This window comes from Euprymna scolopes, chromosome 18 (genome assembly GCF_053919585.1).
Source record: "Euprymna scolopes isolate OS-2025 chromosome 18, ASM5391958v1, whole genome shotgun sequence".
NCBI classification, from domain to species: domain Eukaryota; kingdom Metazoa; phylum Mollusca; class Cephalopoda; order Sepiida; family Sepiolidae; genus Euprymna; species Euprymna scolopes.
In genome coordinates, this window is record NC_136499.1 from 116,966,107 (window position 1) to 116,985,229 (window position 19,123).

The 19,123-nt window shown below is 29.8% G+C and overlaps 1 protein-coding gene across 2 annotated transcripts; it reads left to right on the forward strand.

Moving 5' to 3' along the window:
* Positions 1-1,002: 1,002 nt before the first annotated feature.
* On the forward strand, positions 1,003-17,621 carry LOC145297784 (uncharacterized). 2 transcript variants are annotated; one of them, XM_080144072.1, is made up of 2 exons: positions 1,003-1,081; positions 15,710-17,621. In XM_080144072.1, the coding sequence occupies exon 2, from the start codon at positions 16,167-16,169 to the stop codon at positions 17,199-17,201; it is 1,035 nt and encodes a 344-aa protein (XP_080000198.1). In that variant the 5' UTR covers positions 1,003-1,081; positions 15,710-16,166; the 3' UTR covers positions 17,202-17,621. The 2 variants fall into 2 exon arrangements, with proteins under 2 accessions (XP_080000198.1, XP_080000199.1); XM_080144073.1 differs by lacking the exon at positions 1,003-1,081 and adding an exon at positions 1,368-1,496.
* Positions 17,622-19,123: the final 1,502 nt, after the last annotated feature.

The window sequence follows — 19,123 nt, forward strand, 5'->3', positions numbered from 1 at the left end:
AATTCTCTGTCAAATAACTACACGCCTGTGGAACTCTGTTCTGTCTGCCTGCTTCCCACCTGACTACAACTTGGATGTGTTCAAGTCCAACGTTAACAAATTCCTAATGAACCGCCCTCTTAAGTAAACACTTCATTAAATCTCCACACTAACGTACTGTACTTGCAATAACCCTAATCCCTGAGTGGCTTTCGGGCCTTGATAAGTGGTGACCACCGTGTAAACAAAAAATAAAGAAAAAAAAGCGGGGTAAATTCTGTGGTGAATTTTGGAGGTGCCTAGTATTTTATTAAAAAACATTGTATTCTATTTAAAAAAAATCATTGAATTCTATAAAAAAATGTATTCTATTAAAAAAATCATTGTATTCTATTTAAAAAACATTGTATTCTCTTTAAAAAAACAAACAAACATTGTATTCTATTTAAAAAAATAATTTTTTCAATTAAAAAAGATTGTATTCTATTTAAAAAACACGCAAACATTGTATTTTATATAAAAAAACATTATAATCTTTTTAAAAACCATTGTATTCTAAAAAAAATTGTATTCTTTAAAAAACATTGTATTCTATTAAAATAAACATTGTATTCTATTTTTAAAAAATATTTTTTTATTAAAAAACATTGTATTCTATTTAAAAACATTGTATCTTATTAAAAAACACATTGTATCCTATTTTAAAAAAATTATTCTATTAAAAAACATTGCATTCTATTTAAAAAAAAAACAAAAAAAACATGCATTGTATTCTATTTAAAAAATTGTATTCTTTTTAAAAAAAAACAAACATTGTATTTTATTTAAAAAACATTGTATTTTATTTAAAAAAAAAAACATTGTATTTTATTTTAAAAAAAACATTGTATTTTATTTGAAAAAAAAAAAAAATGAAATAAAAATTATTTCTTATTTTATGCAAAATTTAATCAAGTATTATTTAAAAACAAGTCCAGTTTGGTAACCGGACTATTATTTCTTCCACTCGAGGTTTTCACCTGACACCGGTATGGCCGGATCTAGGGTCGCTCATAATTCCGTTACGCCATTTTTAGAATATGACATCTTCGTTCTAGACCTGGTACGTACATCATCGTGATTTCTCTGTATTTTTGTTGCTTATTTTTTTCAATGATAAATAAGTTGCAGTCTTCAAAATGATAATTTAAAAATCAGGTTCGCAGAACATTTTCTTTAAAAATGGAGCATAACAAAACGAATTTTTTTCAACATTGGTAGCTAATAAGATTATTCGTATTTTATTCATTTTAATATTAATATTAGCTTAATTAAAACTAATATTAGTTTAATATAAAATTTTTAATTAATTTATTTTTTATTAAATGGTGGACGCCATATTTTATTGGTCACGTGACTTTGTCTCATTTTAAATTGCGTTTTTGAAACGATTCTGAAAACATAGTCTTTCGGCGATTTTTCAAAGAGGACGTTTGCTTTTCTGTTTTTTTTTGCTTAAAAATGTGAATTCTTTGGAGGTAAGTAAGTATAATTTATGGAGTAATCGTTACTATGAAGATTATTTTAAAAGCATACGCTGTGTACGTTTGGAATAAGAACGAAAATTGTGACACATATTGGTTGGATTTCTATCAGTATTTTCGGTTATGGTTAACTTTCGTCACCCGTTGTTTACAAAGCCATTTGCCGGAAGTGACGCTTTATCTACGGATGATCAAAACTGTATAGAATGAACCTTTTTTATATAAGTTTTATTCAAACAGGCTTTATTTGAACTTAATGGACTTTTTTTTTTGTATTGTCTTATTGGATACGATTTTTTTATGATGTATGAACAATGAAAAAAACAAACTTTTTCTTTAAAAATTTTTTAAATTTTATATTATAAAAGATCTATTTTTTTTATATGAATGCAAAAATTTGTTAAAGAGCTAAAATAAACAAATATATTTAAAATAAATTATGAAATATCTATAAAGTCTATTTCTTATGCCTGTAAAAATTTGTTAAAGAGTTAAAATAAACAAAGACTTTTCGTTAATATCTATAAAGTCTATTTTTTATCTCTGTAAAAGTTTGTTGAAAAATTCAAATAAAGTTTAGAATTTAATTTAAAAAAAAAAACACCGTCTTTCTTTCTTTTTTTTTTTTTTTAAAATAAAACTAATTTTAAAATTTCGATGTTTGAAAAAGAGTCCATAATATGTCAATATAAAAATTCTATTTTTGTTTGATAAAAAGAATAAAACAGTTAATAAATACAAAAAAAAGGTCCATAGAGCCTGTTTGAATAAAACTTATATATATAAAAAAAAAAAGGTTCATTCTATACGGTTTTGATCATCCGTAGATAAAACGTCACTTCCGGCAAATGGCTTTGTAAACAACGGGTGACGAAAGTTAACCATAACCGTATTTTCGGTGCTTGTGCAGTAGGCACCTCCAAAAGTCACCATGTAATTACCCCCCCTATGTAAAACGATGGGTTATCCTGACGCTCCGCACTTCTTTATTTACATTGGAAGTGACGTCACACAAATATTATAATACGGATGGCTACAATTGTAAAAATAATTTGTTTTATTTTTCTTTCATTTTGAGCTCCTTTTTTCTCCCGTTTGTTTTTGTTTTCTGCAATTAATAAACGAGTTTACAAGTAAAAAATAATTTGTTTTACTTGTATAGTTTTTTAACAGGTGCTTATGCAGTTTAATTAACCGTTTTAACATAAGTAACGTGCCGACATTAACCAAGCAGAAGAACTTTATTATTTTACACCGCTTCCCACCAAATGTAAACAGGTAATTTTAAAGAATTTTCCGATGGTAGAAAGGAAGCCCCCCCCCCCACACACACACAAAAAAACTAAAAAAAAAAAAACCCCCGTTAGTTTCCTTTTCAGCGACCCCGAAAACCTTTAAGAGTGGTAATTTTAAAGGAATTTTCTATGGTGGAGTAATTCTTCATATTTACCTTTTTTTTAATTGAATTGTTAGGTGAAACTACAGAATAGTTACAATACACCCTCCCTTCCCCATGTTAAATAATAGGTTTCTAAATAATAGCGTTAAAAATAGCTCGGGTGGTAAAGTGCAGGACTGCAGGAGGAGTACCTATAAAAGTAGGCACCGCCAAAACTGGGGGGCAGGTCAGTACTTTTTGACGGACCGTCTTTTTAAAAATCTACCAAAAATCAGGTAATTATCCGATCAATACGAAATTTTCAGCGATTATTAGGAGAAGAATGAACTTAATAACAGTGTACTTATTTTTCATAAACGATATTTATATATATATATATTTTTACTTACAAAACCCCCCCTTGTTTTGAAGTGGGAACAAATATGCTTAAAATAATCATCTGAAACTGAACAAAACATATTGTGTTGTTGTAAGGGACAGAATTATAGATTCAAAAAAAAAAAAAAAAATTGTTTGCAAACCTTATTTTGACGTCTGAATATCAGAACTTCGATTGTGTTTAATTATCCCGCTTTTGAGTTTTGAAGTGTGAAATTCGGTGAATATGTTCAGTAAAATAATTAATTTAAGTTAAGCAAAACAAAAAAAAAAATTTTTTTAAATATTTATACGAAAAAAGCCATTTTAAAATTTTTGATAAATAAATTAACAATTTTTTTTTTAGCGAGCCGAATAATGCATGATCATTATTAAACAGGGCATGCTTTGAATAATCGATACCAAAAAAAAAATTCGATAAATATTGTGCCCTTTGTGTTAAAAATAGCATCATTTTTTTCGATCCCGTTTGAAAACGTTTGCCGCCTTTCGACTACGGTGGACCAAACGCGCTGAAATAATTTTTTTTTATTCTGCTTTAAATTGCCCCCCCTCCATTTTGGGGAGCCTAGCCCCCACACACATACACATTAAAAACCAGACTCATACAAATGGTCACCCATCTGGTACTGGCCAGCCTCAGCTTGATAATACATTGAAATTTTCGTCACTGAAAAATAAGTTTTTTTGGCCTGTTTGGTCTTCCTTAGTTTTCTTATCATCAAACGAAAACGTAAACAGAGTCGATCTGAACTCTACGTCGACGCGAAATATCTGGTTACCTATATGAATAAGTGGAATTATTTGAAATTCAGGTACTTATATTATAATATTTTTGCATATTCTCTTAGAAAATCATCCTAAATCTTAGTTAGACAATAAATAAATAAATTAATTATTTCAAAAACCCTTTTTTTTTTAATATTTAAGTACGTTTTTTGTGCAAGACAAAAAATGTCAATTGTTAACTTTTTGGGAAAATTTAACATTTAAAATTTAATTAAAAATAGTAGAAAAAGTTTTACATTATTCTGTTTTCTATATGATAAAATTCAGGGTTTTATCTTTCTGGAAAAAAAAGTTACTCAGAAATAATGGATTTTAATAAATGTAATTTAGTTTTAAAAAACAACAACAACTTGATTTTGCGGCCATTTTTGGCGGTGCCTATATAAAAGGTAACGTCGGATCGGAAAAAGAGCTCAAAATGAAAATAAAATAAATTCTCCGCTCAAAATAAGAAATGGGAGAAAAAAAAGTTAAACGGGAGAAAAAAGGAGCTCAAAATGAAAGAAAAATAGAACAAATTATTTTTACAATTGTAGCCATCCGTATTATAAGATTTGTGTGACGTCACTTCCAATGTAAATAAAGAAGTGTGGAGCGCCAGGATAACCAAACGATGTAACTTTATTATAAGTTAATATTATCAATATAACTTTTGTACCATTTAAAAGAAAGGCAAAATAAACTAGTAATAATTTAAAAAAATTTTTTTTCATCGAACGAAAATAATGAAATTGCGAGACGAAAATCGTGTTTACATAATTGGCGCTTTAAAATAACGTTCCAATGTAGTAAGCAATTTGAACGTGAAAACATACCCGTGTTAATAAATATATCAAAAATCAACTAATAGTCAGATTTTCGTGAAATTTTCGATACTTATCCATTTTAGAATGAAATTACATATAAAATGCAGTTTCTGTAAAATATATGAGGGGAAATATTTTTTAGTGCGTGTCCCCCCCCCCCTATTTATTTTTTCGAAATTTGAACAAAATATATTTAAATCTATCGAAATTTCTATTTATTATGAAACATAAGAGTTCAACTAAATGAAAAATATTTATTTTTTAAAAATTTAAATACACATATTGAACAAAAACGTATCTTGAAGTTGCAATTAAAAAAAATGATATAAATATATCATTATGTTTTTTTTTAAATAGCGTTTTTTCGAATTAATATATACTATAATCAGTTGAATTGCTAAGAAAAATAAACTTGCTAAAAATTTATTGATTTTTAAAGGTTAAAACGATTAAATTCCATTATTTCAAAATGTTCCATTACAACATAGATTTTTAATTAATTTTGTTTGTTTAAAATATTAAGTTTTCATATAAACATGGTTCTTGTCAGCTATTTTATCGCCAGATTAAAACCGATTTGAAAATATTATTGCACAAATATTATTTTGTATCCCCCCCTCACATTTTGTTTGTCTCTTTTTACCGAACAAAAGTATGGAAGCCGAACATGAACATTCAGTAAAACCGTATTTCATATTTAATATATAAATATTTATAATATTATTAATCCTTAAACTGTAAATCTTAAAACCTAACAAAATTATAACAAAGATTAATTATTAATTGCAGTCTGAAAAAGATAAACAAAGGTTTAAAAAAAATCATTAAGTCGCTTCTGCTTTTCTATAGATTGTATAGTTAACAGAAGTCTGACGTCACGGAATCATGTGCTCCTTTTTTCACAATTCTTCACATTCGTTTGGCAGCGCCTATTGTGCAGTTTACCAATAACATTAAAAAATGAAGATATTGTACGTACCCATTATAGAATAAAGTTCTTGTTAAAAAAAATAAATAAAAAAATACTCAAGTAGTTTTTTTTGTTTTGTTTTTTTACAGAGGAAAATCAAATTTTAATGAGATCGATCGTATTGCGACCATCTTGGCTATTTCCACGGACGAGGAGAGAGCACCAGGAGAGATAACTCCATCACTGCTTAAACTTGGACGAGATTATTTTGAAACATGGGCAGAAAAATACCTAGATAATATTTTTTTTTTTTTTTGCACTTATTTGACAGTTTCTGTCCTTTTTATTTTCTTATTTTTAATTTTAATTTTTTTTTTGCACTTACTTGACAGTTTCTGTCCTTTTAATTTTTTTATTCTTATTTTATTAGCTTTTTATTTTTATTTTATTATTTTATTTTTTATTTTTATTTTTTATTTTCACTTACTTGACAGTTTCTGTCCTTTTTATTTTCATTTTATTTTTTATTTTATTTTTTATTTTTTTTATTTATTTATTTTTTTGCACTTACTTGGCAGTTTCTGTCCTTTTAAATCCCGTTTTTATTTTGTCCTTTTTTAATCACTTTTTCGTTTAAAGGTACCCCTTCCTTGTTTGCGGAAATATCCAAGATGGTCGCGATACGATCGATCTCATTAAAATTTTATTTTCCTTTGTTAAAAAAAAACAAACAAAACTACTTCATCAAATTAAGCGATTTTTTAATGGTAAACTGCACAAGCACCATATTTTCTTCATTTTTTGAGTTTTGAGCGATTACTGACACTCCAAAGGCAGCATGTTCTTGTTGGCTATGTTGCTGTTGGCTTAGCTTAACTCGGCACTACTTGTTTTTTAAACCAAATAAAAGCTCTATAATACGTTAAAACACACAAGTAGATAGAAGAGTAACGTATTTTGCCTTTGGTAACATTTATTTGTTATTTGAAGTTTTTTACCCTTTTGTGGTTTGTTGGCTTCTCTGCTAAATCCCTGATTTTTTTGTGGTAATGTAGCAGAGAAACCAGCAAACAACTACAACGAAAAAAAATCTATATACAATAAATAAATGTTACCATAGCCAATAAAAGTTAATTTTATATCTACCTGGCTCATTTGTTTTGGTTTTCAAGTAGTTTTTATTGCTCTTTATTTAATCTAAAAAATTCAGGTTGTCCGAGCAAATTTGAAAAAAAAAAAATGGCGGCATCTTCTTTTTTGAAAAAAGCAAGCCTCGTTTTGAATTTTTTACCAGAGTACCCAGCGTACTATAAACACCCCAACCTCTCCATGTTAAGAACGGCTTTCAAGGTTGAGGGTGTTTATTCCTAAAACCGTTCTTAACATGGGGAGGTTGGAGGTGTTTATTCATAAAGCCATTCTTAACATAGGGATGTGGGGGTGTTTATTCCTAAAGCCGTTCTTAACATGGGGAGGTTGGAGGTGTTTATTCTGAAAGCCATTAACATGGAGGTGGGGGTGTTTATTCTGAAACTACTTGAAAACCAAAACAAAAGAGCCTGGTAGATATAAAATTGACTTTTCTTGGCTACGGTAACATTTCTTGTTATGTATTTTTTTCGGATAGTTGTTTGTTGGCTTCTCTTTTAAATACACATTTTGGTAAATGAAAATAATGTTATCTACTTAAATGTTATGTCCCAGTTAGTAACAAAGGTTGTTGGGTTGTCTAAAAAGAAAAATTCTGTCTAAAAAAATTCAGTACACAAAGTAGAGATGCTGAAAGTTGGTTCCGTTTAGCTAAATATGGAATGATAGTGAACACAAAATGAAAAACGAAACCATATGGGACCACTTTTTTTTGTATCACAACGCAAATAAAAAATAAATAAAATTTTATTTTTTTAATTTCTATAAATTGTTTCTTTAATATTTATAATATATATGGAAATATTTAATTAAAAAAAGGAATTTAAACTTTCATAGTTTTCATTTCTATAAATATAATTTTTTAATATTTATAATATATTCATATGAAAATATTTAATTAAAAAAAGTAATTTAAACTTTCATAGTTTCCATTGCTATAAATATAATTTTTTTAATATTTAAAATATATTTATGCGGAAGTATTTAATTAAAAAAAGGAATTTAAACTTTCATAGTTTCCATTTCTATGAATATAATTTTTTTAATATTTAAAATATATTTATGTGGAAATATTTAATTAAAAAAAGGAATTTAAACTTTCATAGTTTCCATTTCTATGAATATAATTTTTTTAATATTTAAAATATATTTATGTGGAAATATTTAATCAAAAAAAGGAATTTAAACTTTCATAGTTTCCATTTCTATGAATATAATTTTTTAATATTTATAATATATTCATATGAAAATATTTAATTAAAAAAAGTAATTTAAACTTTCATAGTTTCCATTGCTATAAATATAATTTTTTTAATATTTAAAATATATTTATGTGGAAATATTTAATTTAAAAAAGGAATTTAAACTTTCATATTTTCCATTTTTATAAATATAATTTTTTAATATTTATAATATATTCATATGAAAATATTTAATTAAAAAAAGTAATTTAAACTTTCATAGTTTCCATTGCTATAAATATAATTTTTTTAATATTTAAAATATATTTATGTGGAAATATTTAATTTAAAAAAGGAATTTAAACTTTCATATTTTCCATTTTTATAAATATAATTTTTTAATATTTATAATATATTCATATGAAAATATTTAATTAAAAAAAGTAATTTAAACTTTCATAGTTTCCATTGCTATAAATATAATTTTTTTAATATTTAAAATATATTTATGTGGAAATATTTAATTTAAAAAAGGAATTTAAACTTTCATATTTTCCATTTTTATAAATATAATTTTTTAATATTTATAATATATTCATATGAAAATATTTAATTAAAAAAAGTAATTTAAACTTTCATAGTTTCCATTGCTATAAATATAATTTTTTTAATATTTAAAATATATTTATGTGGAAATATTTAATTTAAAAAAGGAATTTAAACTTTCATATTTTCCATTTTTATAAATATAATTTTTTAATATTTATAATATATTCATATGAAAATATTTAATTAAAAAAAGTAATTTAAACTTTCATAGTTTCCATTGCTATAAATATAATTTTTTTAATATTTAAAATATATTTATGCGGAAGTATTTAATTAAAAAAAGGAATTTAAACTTTCATAGTTTCCATTTCTATGAATATAATTTTTTAATATTTAAAATATATTTATGTGGAAATATTTAATTAAAAAAAGGAATTTAAACTTTCATAGTTTCCATTTCTATAAATATAATTTTTTAATATTTAACATATATTTATGCGGAAGTATTTAATTAAAAAAAGGAATTTAAACTTTCATAGTTTCCATTTCTATAAATATAATTTTTTTAATATTTAAAATATATTTATGTGGAAGTATTTAATTAAAAAAAGTAATTTTAACTTTCATAGTTTCCATTTCTATAAATATAATTTTTTAATATTTAAAATATATTTATGTGGAAATATTTAATTTAAAAAAGGAATTTAAACTTTCATAGTTTCCATTTCTATAAATATAATTTTTTAATATTTAACATATATTTATGCGGAAGTATTTAATTAAAAAAAGGAATTTAAACTTTCATAGTTTCCATTTCTATAAATATAATTTTTTTAATATTTAAAATATATTTATGTGGAAGTATTTAATTAAAAAAAGTAATTTTAACTTTCATAGTTTCCATTTCTATAAATATAATTTTTTAATATTTAACATATATTTATGCGGAAGTATTTAATTAAAAAAAGAAATTTAAACTTTCATAGTTTCCATTTCTATAAATAAATTTCTAAATATTTAAAATATATTCACCTTGAAATAATTTCAAATTTTATAACATAATTTTGCCATAAATAATGCTTCATAAAACGTAGCTACCTTCAATTGAATTACAAACCCAAAACTTCTTTCATTATTTTGATATAAATGTTTAAGTTTTTTTTTTTTTGATAACACACATTATTTGTGACAAAATATTCTGTGATAAAATTTGTGAAAGACATAAATATATTCTTTAAAAAAGACACATTTCTAGAAGTGTACATAATAAAAATTCCCATTAGTTTTGTTCGTGATAACACAAATGTTAAAACAAAAATTAACTATTTATACAAATGTAAAAACAAAAATGAAAGTTTTTTTTTATTGTTTCATGATAGCACATCATCATCATGATGGGCTCCTTGCCTGGACCAATGTGACTCTTCCTCTCCAGAGTTTCCTGTCTTCCATCAGCTTCCTCAGATCTTCAGGTTCACTGTTGGCGTCGTGTGCTATTTGCTGAATGTACATGGGTTTAGGTCGTCCTTTACTTTTGCGTCCGTGTCGTGGAATCCATAGCAATACATCACTCACCAATTCATGCTTGCTCCTCAGACAATGACCAGCAAATCGTAGGCGTCTTTCTCTGATGGTATTAGATATGGCAGGTAGGTTGCCATAAAGTTGCTGTTTTGTGGGATGATTTTGCCAAGATATATTTAATACTGTTCGTAGCATACGGGTGTATGTGCCGTCTAGTTTTCTTCACAATCTTTTGGTGAGTGTCCAGGTTGTAGCACCGTAAACAAGGACAGACTCTACCACTGCCCTAAAGAACTGCCTTTTCAGTTTGTTAGTTTGTCTCGAAGTCCATATTGAATGTAGCCCATCCAATGTGGCCCATGCTTTTGAGATGCATATTTCGATATCTCTCTCTGTGGAAACTATGTTGCTGCCCAGATACGTAAACTCAGCGACTTCTTTCAGTGTTGATCCAACCAGAGCTCTGATCTCCCCTTTCACATAAAACTAAAATTTTTTGGAATAAATTATTTCCATATGGTTTTGTATTTCGTTTCATGTTTAGTGACTTCCATTCCATATTTAGGTAAACCAAGTCCACTTCCAGCGTCTTAACTTTTCATACTGATTTTTTTGGCATAGTTCTTGTTTAGAATTCTAATGGCGAAAGAATCTTGCCCTCCCCTCTCTATTTTTTTATTTATTTATTTTTTTTTGTTTTTTCAATTGTTCAGTGGATTATTATCAAATGGACACTAGTCTACCAGATTATCAAAAAAATTAAAAAACAAAAGTCAATATTTAAATATTTGTAGGGGTGTTCAGTTTCCAATTCAGTGTTTTAGTAAATCGATCATCCATTTTAGAACCACTCGACATTTTTATTGAATGTGTGCATGCAAAAACAAACTTGGCGACTAGTGAAAACATGTAATACAGACCCAAATATTCTTTAAAGGTAAGTCTTTAGTTGATACTCTAACGCACATTCATTGCCCTTGATTGTAAATGTTGAGTGAGGAAACTTGAAGAATGCGTATTAAAAAAAAAATTTTTGATTGCCCAGACAAAACCTTTGTAAATGTTGGTTGACAAAACTAGAAGATAAGCATAAATATGTATATGAAATAATCAGAGAAAGTGAAATTATAAAATAAAAAATGCCAAATTGCTTATAAACGGCTAAATTTGTGAAATTTGGCTTCAAAACATTGGGTGGTTCTAAAATAGATGACCAATTTACTAGAACATTGCATAAGAAACTGAGCACCCCCTACAAATATTTAGATATTGACATTTTTCATTTTTTTTTATTTTGATAATCTGGTAGACTAGTGTCTATTCGATAATAATCCACTGAAAAAATTAAAAGAAATAAAGATAGGAAAGCAGGATTCTTCAGATCCGCCATTCGATTTAAAAAAAATTTTTTTTAAATACACAAATCTTTATGATGTACGTTTCTTATCATGGAAGATGTCATATTCCAGAAATCAGGTAAATTAATCAAGTACTTTTTTTTAACTAAGAAAATCAAATTTTATTATGAAGCGAAATGTAGGGTTTGAATCAGCTGTATTTTGTAAATAATGGGGATATGACTCAATTCGACCTATCGATATTAAAATCAGTCTTATAATGATATAATTTACTTTTTAAAATCGCTTAAAACCCTAAAATAAAACGATTTTCTTTATATAAAAAAAACTACTTAATTTATGTGATTTTTGGAATGTAATGTCTTCATTCTATGATGAGTACACACATTATAAAAATATGATATAAATACAGGTGTACCTAAAGGGTCTATTCTTGGACCTTTATCATTCCTAATATTCATAAATGACCTCCCTGATAAAATTGTCTCCGAGATGGGTATATTTGCTGATGACACCACGCTCCATAACAGACACAACAGGAAAACAAATGAAGACAAATCTAAGGGAATGGAAGAAATACTAGAGGAAAACCTCCAATCTGTAGTGAAATGGGTGACAAAAATGGACGGTCACATTCAAAGCTGCCAAGATTAAGTTCATCTCCTTCAATAATTTACAAGAAGTCTTCTCAACCACCAATAGCTATGGCTAAAGATACATTAACTGAAAGTACTTTTTTCAAACTCTTTGGCTTAACGTTCACAGGGAACATGAGTTGGAACAGATACAATGAGTATTGCCAGGGCTGCTATGAGGAAGGTGGGCTCCCTCTATCATGCGAGAAGGTTACTCACACCTGAAAGTTGCCCGTATCTCTACAAAGCCACTATTTACCCATGCATGGACTATTGTTGTCACATTTAGGCTGATGCATCTGCCATTAGTCTCTCACTCCTAGATAGTTAAATAGAGTCACTAATAAGTCCCGCAGTGTTGGCCTAACACCAATCTCTGTCCCACCATTGAAATGTGGCATCCCTGTGCTTCTTTAACAAGTACTTTAATGGTAAGTGCTTGTACAAACTCAAAGCACTAGTACCCTCTCGATGTAGCTACCCTCAGCAAACCAGACAAGCAGCAAAATCCCACCCCTATGCTGTGGAGATCCCTAAATGCTATAAAACTTTCTACTCATATAATTTCTTCCCTCAGGTTGCTAGACTTAAGAATTTCCCCCCAGGCCCCTGCTTCCATGATTGTATCGACATTTTCATTTTTCCTCTGTAAAAAAAAATCAAAATACTTGATCAAATTAAGTGATTTTATTTTACGAGAACTTTATTCCATAACAGGTATGTTCAATTCTCATTTCGAATGCATTTCTCTCCAACAATATCTACATTTGTTTTTGCCATTTGTTTAGCTGTTTTGAGTACTCTGGGTCATCTCTTGGTAGTATAGCTATATATAAATATATATATATATATATATATATATGTACTTGGATTCTCCTGTTGATTTTGACATATGAGGTTCCGACTAATTATTGTTTAAATTCATTTATGCTGCAGCCTCAGATGACATTTAAGTCCTACAAGAGACTTACAAACGAGTCCACACAACCTTACAAGTGTGTGGATTCAGTAATGTAGTCGATGGTATGGCTGCTGACCATTTAGCTCTTTCCTTTTTTTTCATGCAGATGATTCAAGACCTTGCAATCCAAGACCTTGTTCTCAAAAACTGAAAACAAATTGTTCTTTAACTAGTATTTATACCTCAGTAATGGTCGCCCCCACATTTTTTCTCTCCGTCCAACTGATTGTACATAAGGATTTTTGATATCCTATTATCAGACATTCTCAGTACATGACCAGTCTACTGCAGTTGGCACTGAATAAGGAATGACTCAATTCCAGAAATATTGCACTTTGTGAAAAGGTCAGCATTGGATACTTTGTCTTGAAAGGTAATGCCACAGATTAAGCGTAGACTGCTCCTATGAAATACATCCAAGTGGTGAATATGATGCCTGTATGGAGTCCAAGACTCACAGCCGTACATAAGGATAGAAATAACAACAGCTGGGTATACCATGATTTTTATGTCCAGTCAAATACCTCGTTTATTCTATAAATGTTCCAAAGTAGCCTTAGCAATCCTGTTAATAATTTCATTATTTAGGGATCCACTGTGATTAACTTTAAAAGGTTTGAAGGCATTGAAAAATGGAAAGATTAAAATGATTTCCATCGAACTTAAAAAATTTACAGCGTTGAGAAAAGGAACACTTGAACAAGTTGTGGTCAGAGAGGTGAAGATATGATGAAGTGAGTCGGACCTTTTTAGTCTTTTTGTTTATTTGATATTCCCAGTGGGATTTGTTGTATTTTCTTTTTTAATTGTCGTTGTGATATGAACGTGTTGGAATACAATTCTGTTGAATGGCAAACGCGCATTCAAAAGCCACCATGAAAAATTTGTCATGCTATGGATAATTTTATATACGGATTCAAGAGCTGGATTTTGCAAAAATTTGATGCATTGTTTTGACTTGTAGAGGACTAGGATATATAAATTCCAATCCCGTTACAAAAGAAAAATAATGAAACGAATGGAATGAAGGAAACAAAGACTCAATTGCTGGAATAGATAAACGTGTCATTTATTTACTGTTGAAAGAATGAATGTTTTAGATATAACACGTGTTCATGTCCGCACGGGTGTAACCATTGTTTGTTGCGGGATTGGTAGTATAGAAGGAAAAAGGAAATGTGTGTTCATCTCACGTTCGGGTCACTATTTGTTCACGCGTGGGAAGAGAAGTGAGTGATGTAGTGAAAAATGGGAATGATAGTCTAGCGTGTAGACAAAGAAAAAGATAGAGGGTTGACATCAGTTAAACTGTGCGCCATGTTAGCCGTCAGCTACACGGTGGTGTTCTCTGGCACAAGTAGTAGATAAAGTGAGAATGTCAATCCAGTTCATGGAGAGAGAAAGCGTATAAAGTGTACGTACTGGCTGTTGGCTTTTTGTCTCACATAGTAGCAAGTGGCGTGAGGCACGCGCATGCTGAAAAGGCACGCTGTCGGTCCGTAGACCGCCCAGCTCGGAAGCTGGTCTAAAAAAAGGGCTGGAAACAGCTTGTCTCTTGCTTTTATACTTGTTTCCAGTGGTCTTTTGCGCATGTGTGGATTTCCTTTGAAAAGGAAGTGACGTCGTCCATCTGTGCGTACGTTAGCGTGTGTGTATATACACGTGAATGTGAATATATGTACATGTGTGAATGTGGGCGCGTATGTTTGTGTATATGACAAGTAATATAGCTTGAGATTTGAATGCATGTTTTTGTGTGAGACTAGAAATGGCTCGCGCAGACTGCAAACATATCTAATACATATTTATTTTATATATATGTATATATATATATAGTGTGTGTGTGTGTAGCTGAAAACCTGTATTCCTCAGTCTTTTTACCTTCAATTTTCCGTTCAATGTTTGTTTCTTATACACATCTCAACTTGATTTCACCACCACTTTAACATATTAACAACCAATACAAATTGAACACACGCACTGAGAAGTCCACTTTTATAAACAAATTTATCAAGTTTGTAATCATCCCAATGTCTTTTTCACCTTTAGCTTTTAACATTTCTGCAACGAAACCTGCAGCATCATTCTTTTTCATGCAACTTGAAATATTATTTTCTTGCTTCCCTAATGTCTAGATTTTCATAGTTACAGGAAAACTTATTATTTAATATAATAGATAATCCATGATTTAACACTGTAACATACAGTTCGTTATTATTGTGAAGTCTTAAGCTTACTTTGAGTCTGATATTAATCGACCTATTGTTTAAGACAATGTGAAAAATTTTGTAAAAAAATTTCTGTATCAATTCCATTTCTTTCTTACAAATCCAAATTCTGGAAAATAACGAATGAGGAATTCAATGAAATATGACATTCGTTAATTTTTAGAAAAATGAACTTTTTTCTAAAAATAAATATTCATTGATGATCCATGCAAATCAGCATGGCAGACCGATGAAACTTTGAGCCATATATTCAGCAACTTATTGTTTAAGACACAGTGTTTTATACCTGAAACAGATTTGTGTAACTTTTGTATTAATTCCATCTTTTTTTTTTTTACAGATTAAAATTATATCAGAAAATGGCGATTGTGGAATTCAACAAAAACTCTTATTTAATAAGTTTATCAATTCGTTTCTAAAACATTATTGACACACAAATTGGAAACATATAAAACGATATTAGTTGAGTGGGAATTCCGCTGAACTGAAGGACAAAGTGAAGTTACGATGGTCTCTTTCTGAGTCTTGGGTTCAGATTGCTGAAAAGCAGAACCTGGTCACTGGGAGTGACGTCAGGATAGTCCATTGTCATAATCTGTAGGGCTGCCACCTCAACATAAACTTTATTTTCAGCAGTTTATTTAAGACTGCTGTTTTATACTGGAGACGTTCATTAACACAGGAGATCAGCAGTATTATCTGCAAGCATCATTAACACAGTAGAAATAGTTTAAGACATGAGACAGATTCGTTTTTAGTGAAGTGAAACTTCTCAAATAAATCCTTGTTGACAACAAATGCAAATCAACATGGCTGAGCGACGATATTCTTGTAAAGTATGCGCTTCTACATTTGCAAATAATTTCAACTTAAAAACACATATGCGAACACACAAAGGAGCAAAGCTGCACACTTGTACAGTTTGTGGAATTTCATTTCCTGCAAATTCCTATCTTGAAAGACACATAAAAAAGCACACAGGTGAAAAACCGTATTCTTGTTTGGTGTGTGGATCCTCATTTTCCGTGAATTCCTCGTTAAAAACTCACATGCGAATACACACACACGAAAAGCCATATTCTTGTCAAGTTTGTGGTTCGGCATTTTCGGTCAGTTCGAGTTTGGAAAAGCATATTCGAATTCACACTGGGGAGAAGCCATACATTTGTCATTTATGTGGTTTGGCTTTTTCTGATAACACAAGTTTAAGATATCACAAAATGGTACACACAAAAGCAAAACCATATTCTTGTACGATCTGTAAATCAGCATTCTCACAGAAGACAAGTCTGAAGAACCATCAGAGAATACACACTGGAGAAAAACCATATTCTTGTAAAATCTGTGGAATGGCGTTTGCTCGGAACTCAAACCTGCAAAACCACATTCTTATACACACAGGCCAAAAACCTTATTCTTGCAACATTTGTGGCGCCGCATTCTCACAGAAGGGTAACCTCCAAACACATATTCGAACACACACTGGAGAAAAACCATATTCTTGTAGCATTTGCGGAGTGGCTTTTTCTGAAAGTTCGAGTCTGCAGAAACATCTGGTGACACACTCAGGGGAAAAGTCGCATCGTTGTGATGCATGTGGGCGTGCATTCTCACGTCGAAGCAATCTAAAAACTCACACACGTGTACACACAGGAGAAAAACCATTTTCTTGTAAAATTTGCGGAAATTCATATTCGTTTAATTCAAGTTTGAAAGTACACATGCGACTTCATACCGGTGATCGACCATTTGTTTGTTTGGTTTGTGAATCAACGTTTTATGATCGGACCGGATTAAATATTCACATGAAAAAACATGACTCAAACAAGTGAAATCTAAAAAATGATTGAGTGGTAAGAGGCGTTGATTCTATGGTTCCAGGTGAGCATTACCTGGAGATAGTGGTTTCAATCCTACCTAAAGCAGGCCAGAGGATTTGTTGGCTAAAATGTAGTGAGACGACAACAACTATGGAAGGCAGTGTTAAAAGTCCACAGCATCCCTATCCTGTCACGGTTAACTACCTGAAGAAAGCCAGAGGATGAGTTTGCCAGAATGTAATGAAACAACAACAACTACAAAAATGAAGATAACAGTCCCCAAAAACGAATGATTGCACAGATTATGGAAAACCATATTCGAATTCATTCTGTGGAGAAGCTGTATATTTGTAGTTTATGCTGTTCAGCTTTTTCTGACAACATAAGACGAGTCTAAAATCCCTAGTAAATAAAGATCTTTCTGCTGTCTTATTACAACTTAAGTTCTTTACTGGCTTGGTCACAGACAGCATCATAGTACTATACACACTGTTATAAAAATATCCATCTGCATGAACACTAGAGACAATCATTATACACACATTTAAGAAACTAGACAATCACCAAATCTTAAAACACGTACATATATATATCAACACATTACAATGTTAAAGAGACCAGTTATATATACCGGACTATCCTGTTTATAATTTCTCAAGCATACCTGAAAAAAGAAGCAGGGTGCAAAATTAAGTGTTTAGGTAATAAAGGAACAGTTGTTAGTTTGTATGACTGGTCTTGAATGAAACCCAGGACTCTAATCAATAAACACCCATCTCTTATTTGTTATACACATTGTTTTAAAGATATCCACACACATGAACACTAAAGATAATAGACGTTCTACTCACATTTAAGAAACTAGACAATCACCAAATCTTTAAACAACGACTAATGTATACACATTAACACTTATCCTCAAGTGGACTCTGGGCCTTGATAAGTGGTGACCCCCCACCATGTAATATATATATATATATATATATATATATATTGTGACGACCTCGCCTCTAGATTTCTACTTGGTGTTCTCTAGGTAATTAGGAGAGAGTTAGTGGAAGTTCATGCCAAGTATCATTCCGTTATTCCCTCTTCGGTCAGGCAAGATTACTTGAATGGGGTATGTATATTCAATCTTTGACTTGGAACGATACTTATAGGCTCAGGGTGAATTTATAGGTGGGCGAACGTAATCAGATCTCATGCAAGAAGGAAAGAAAGAGCAAACACATCATTGTATGTACATATATACAGCTTTCCCTTTTTATTTTTATTATTTTTACAGTGTATAAAAACGAAAACATAAAAACAGGTGAAAGAAAAATTTTCCAGCCTGTTGGTCATAGTTCAATTTGGAGGTTAATTCATCTCCTCCACCCCTTCCCTCTTTTTCTTATTTCAAATCTGTTTTGTTTTGTTCCCCTCTTTTTTTTTCACACATGTATCGACCCTTAGATGCCTGAATGGGTTAGTCTCACAAAATACAAAATTTGTCCAAGGGAAGTAAGCCCTATATATATTTTTTTCTCTCTCCTTGTTTATTGTATGTATCTATTTATTTGCAATTTCTCCCCCTTTTCTTTTCCTTTTTTTATGGGTGTAGTGCCGGAATAACATGTTTTTATTTATTTTTTTGGGCGACAGCCGGTGGGGATAACAGTTTATATCAATAACAGAAATTCCGACTCACTTTCGCAAAGGACCCTGTTTTTTTTTTTTTTTTTTTTAACGTTAATTTGAGATGAACATCTTCTCTTTTTTATCTTCTTTTATCGTTGATATTCCATCAATGGAGTCGCACTGTATCCTATAGTTATATATATATATATATATATATATTTCCCAATATATATATATATATATATATATATTGACGTCCGTCATCTTAGGAAATGTTTCCGCAACTGCCCTTCAAAGTTTTCCGATTTTTTGGT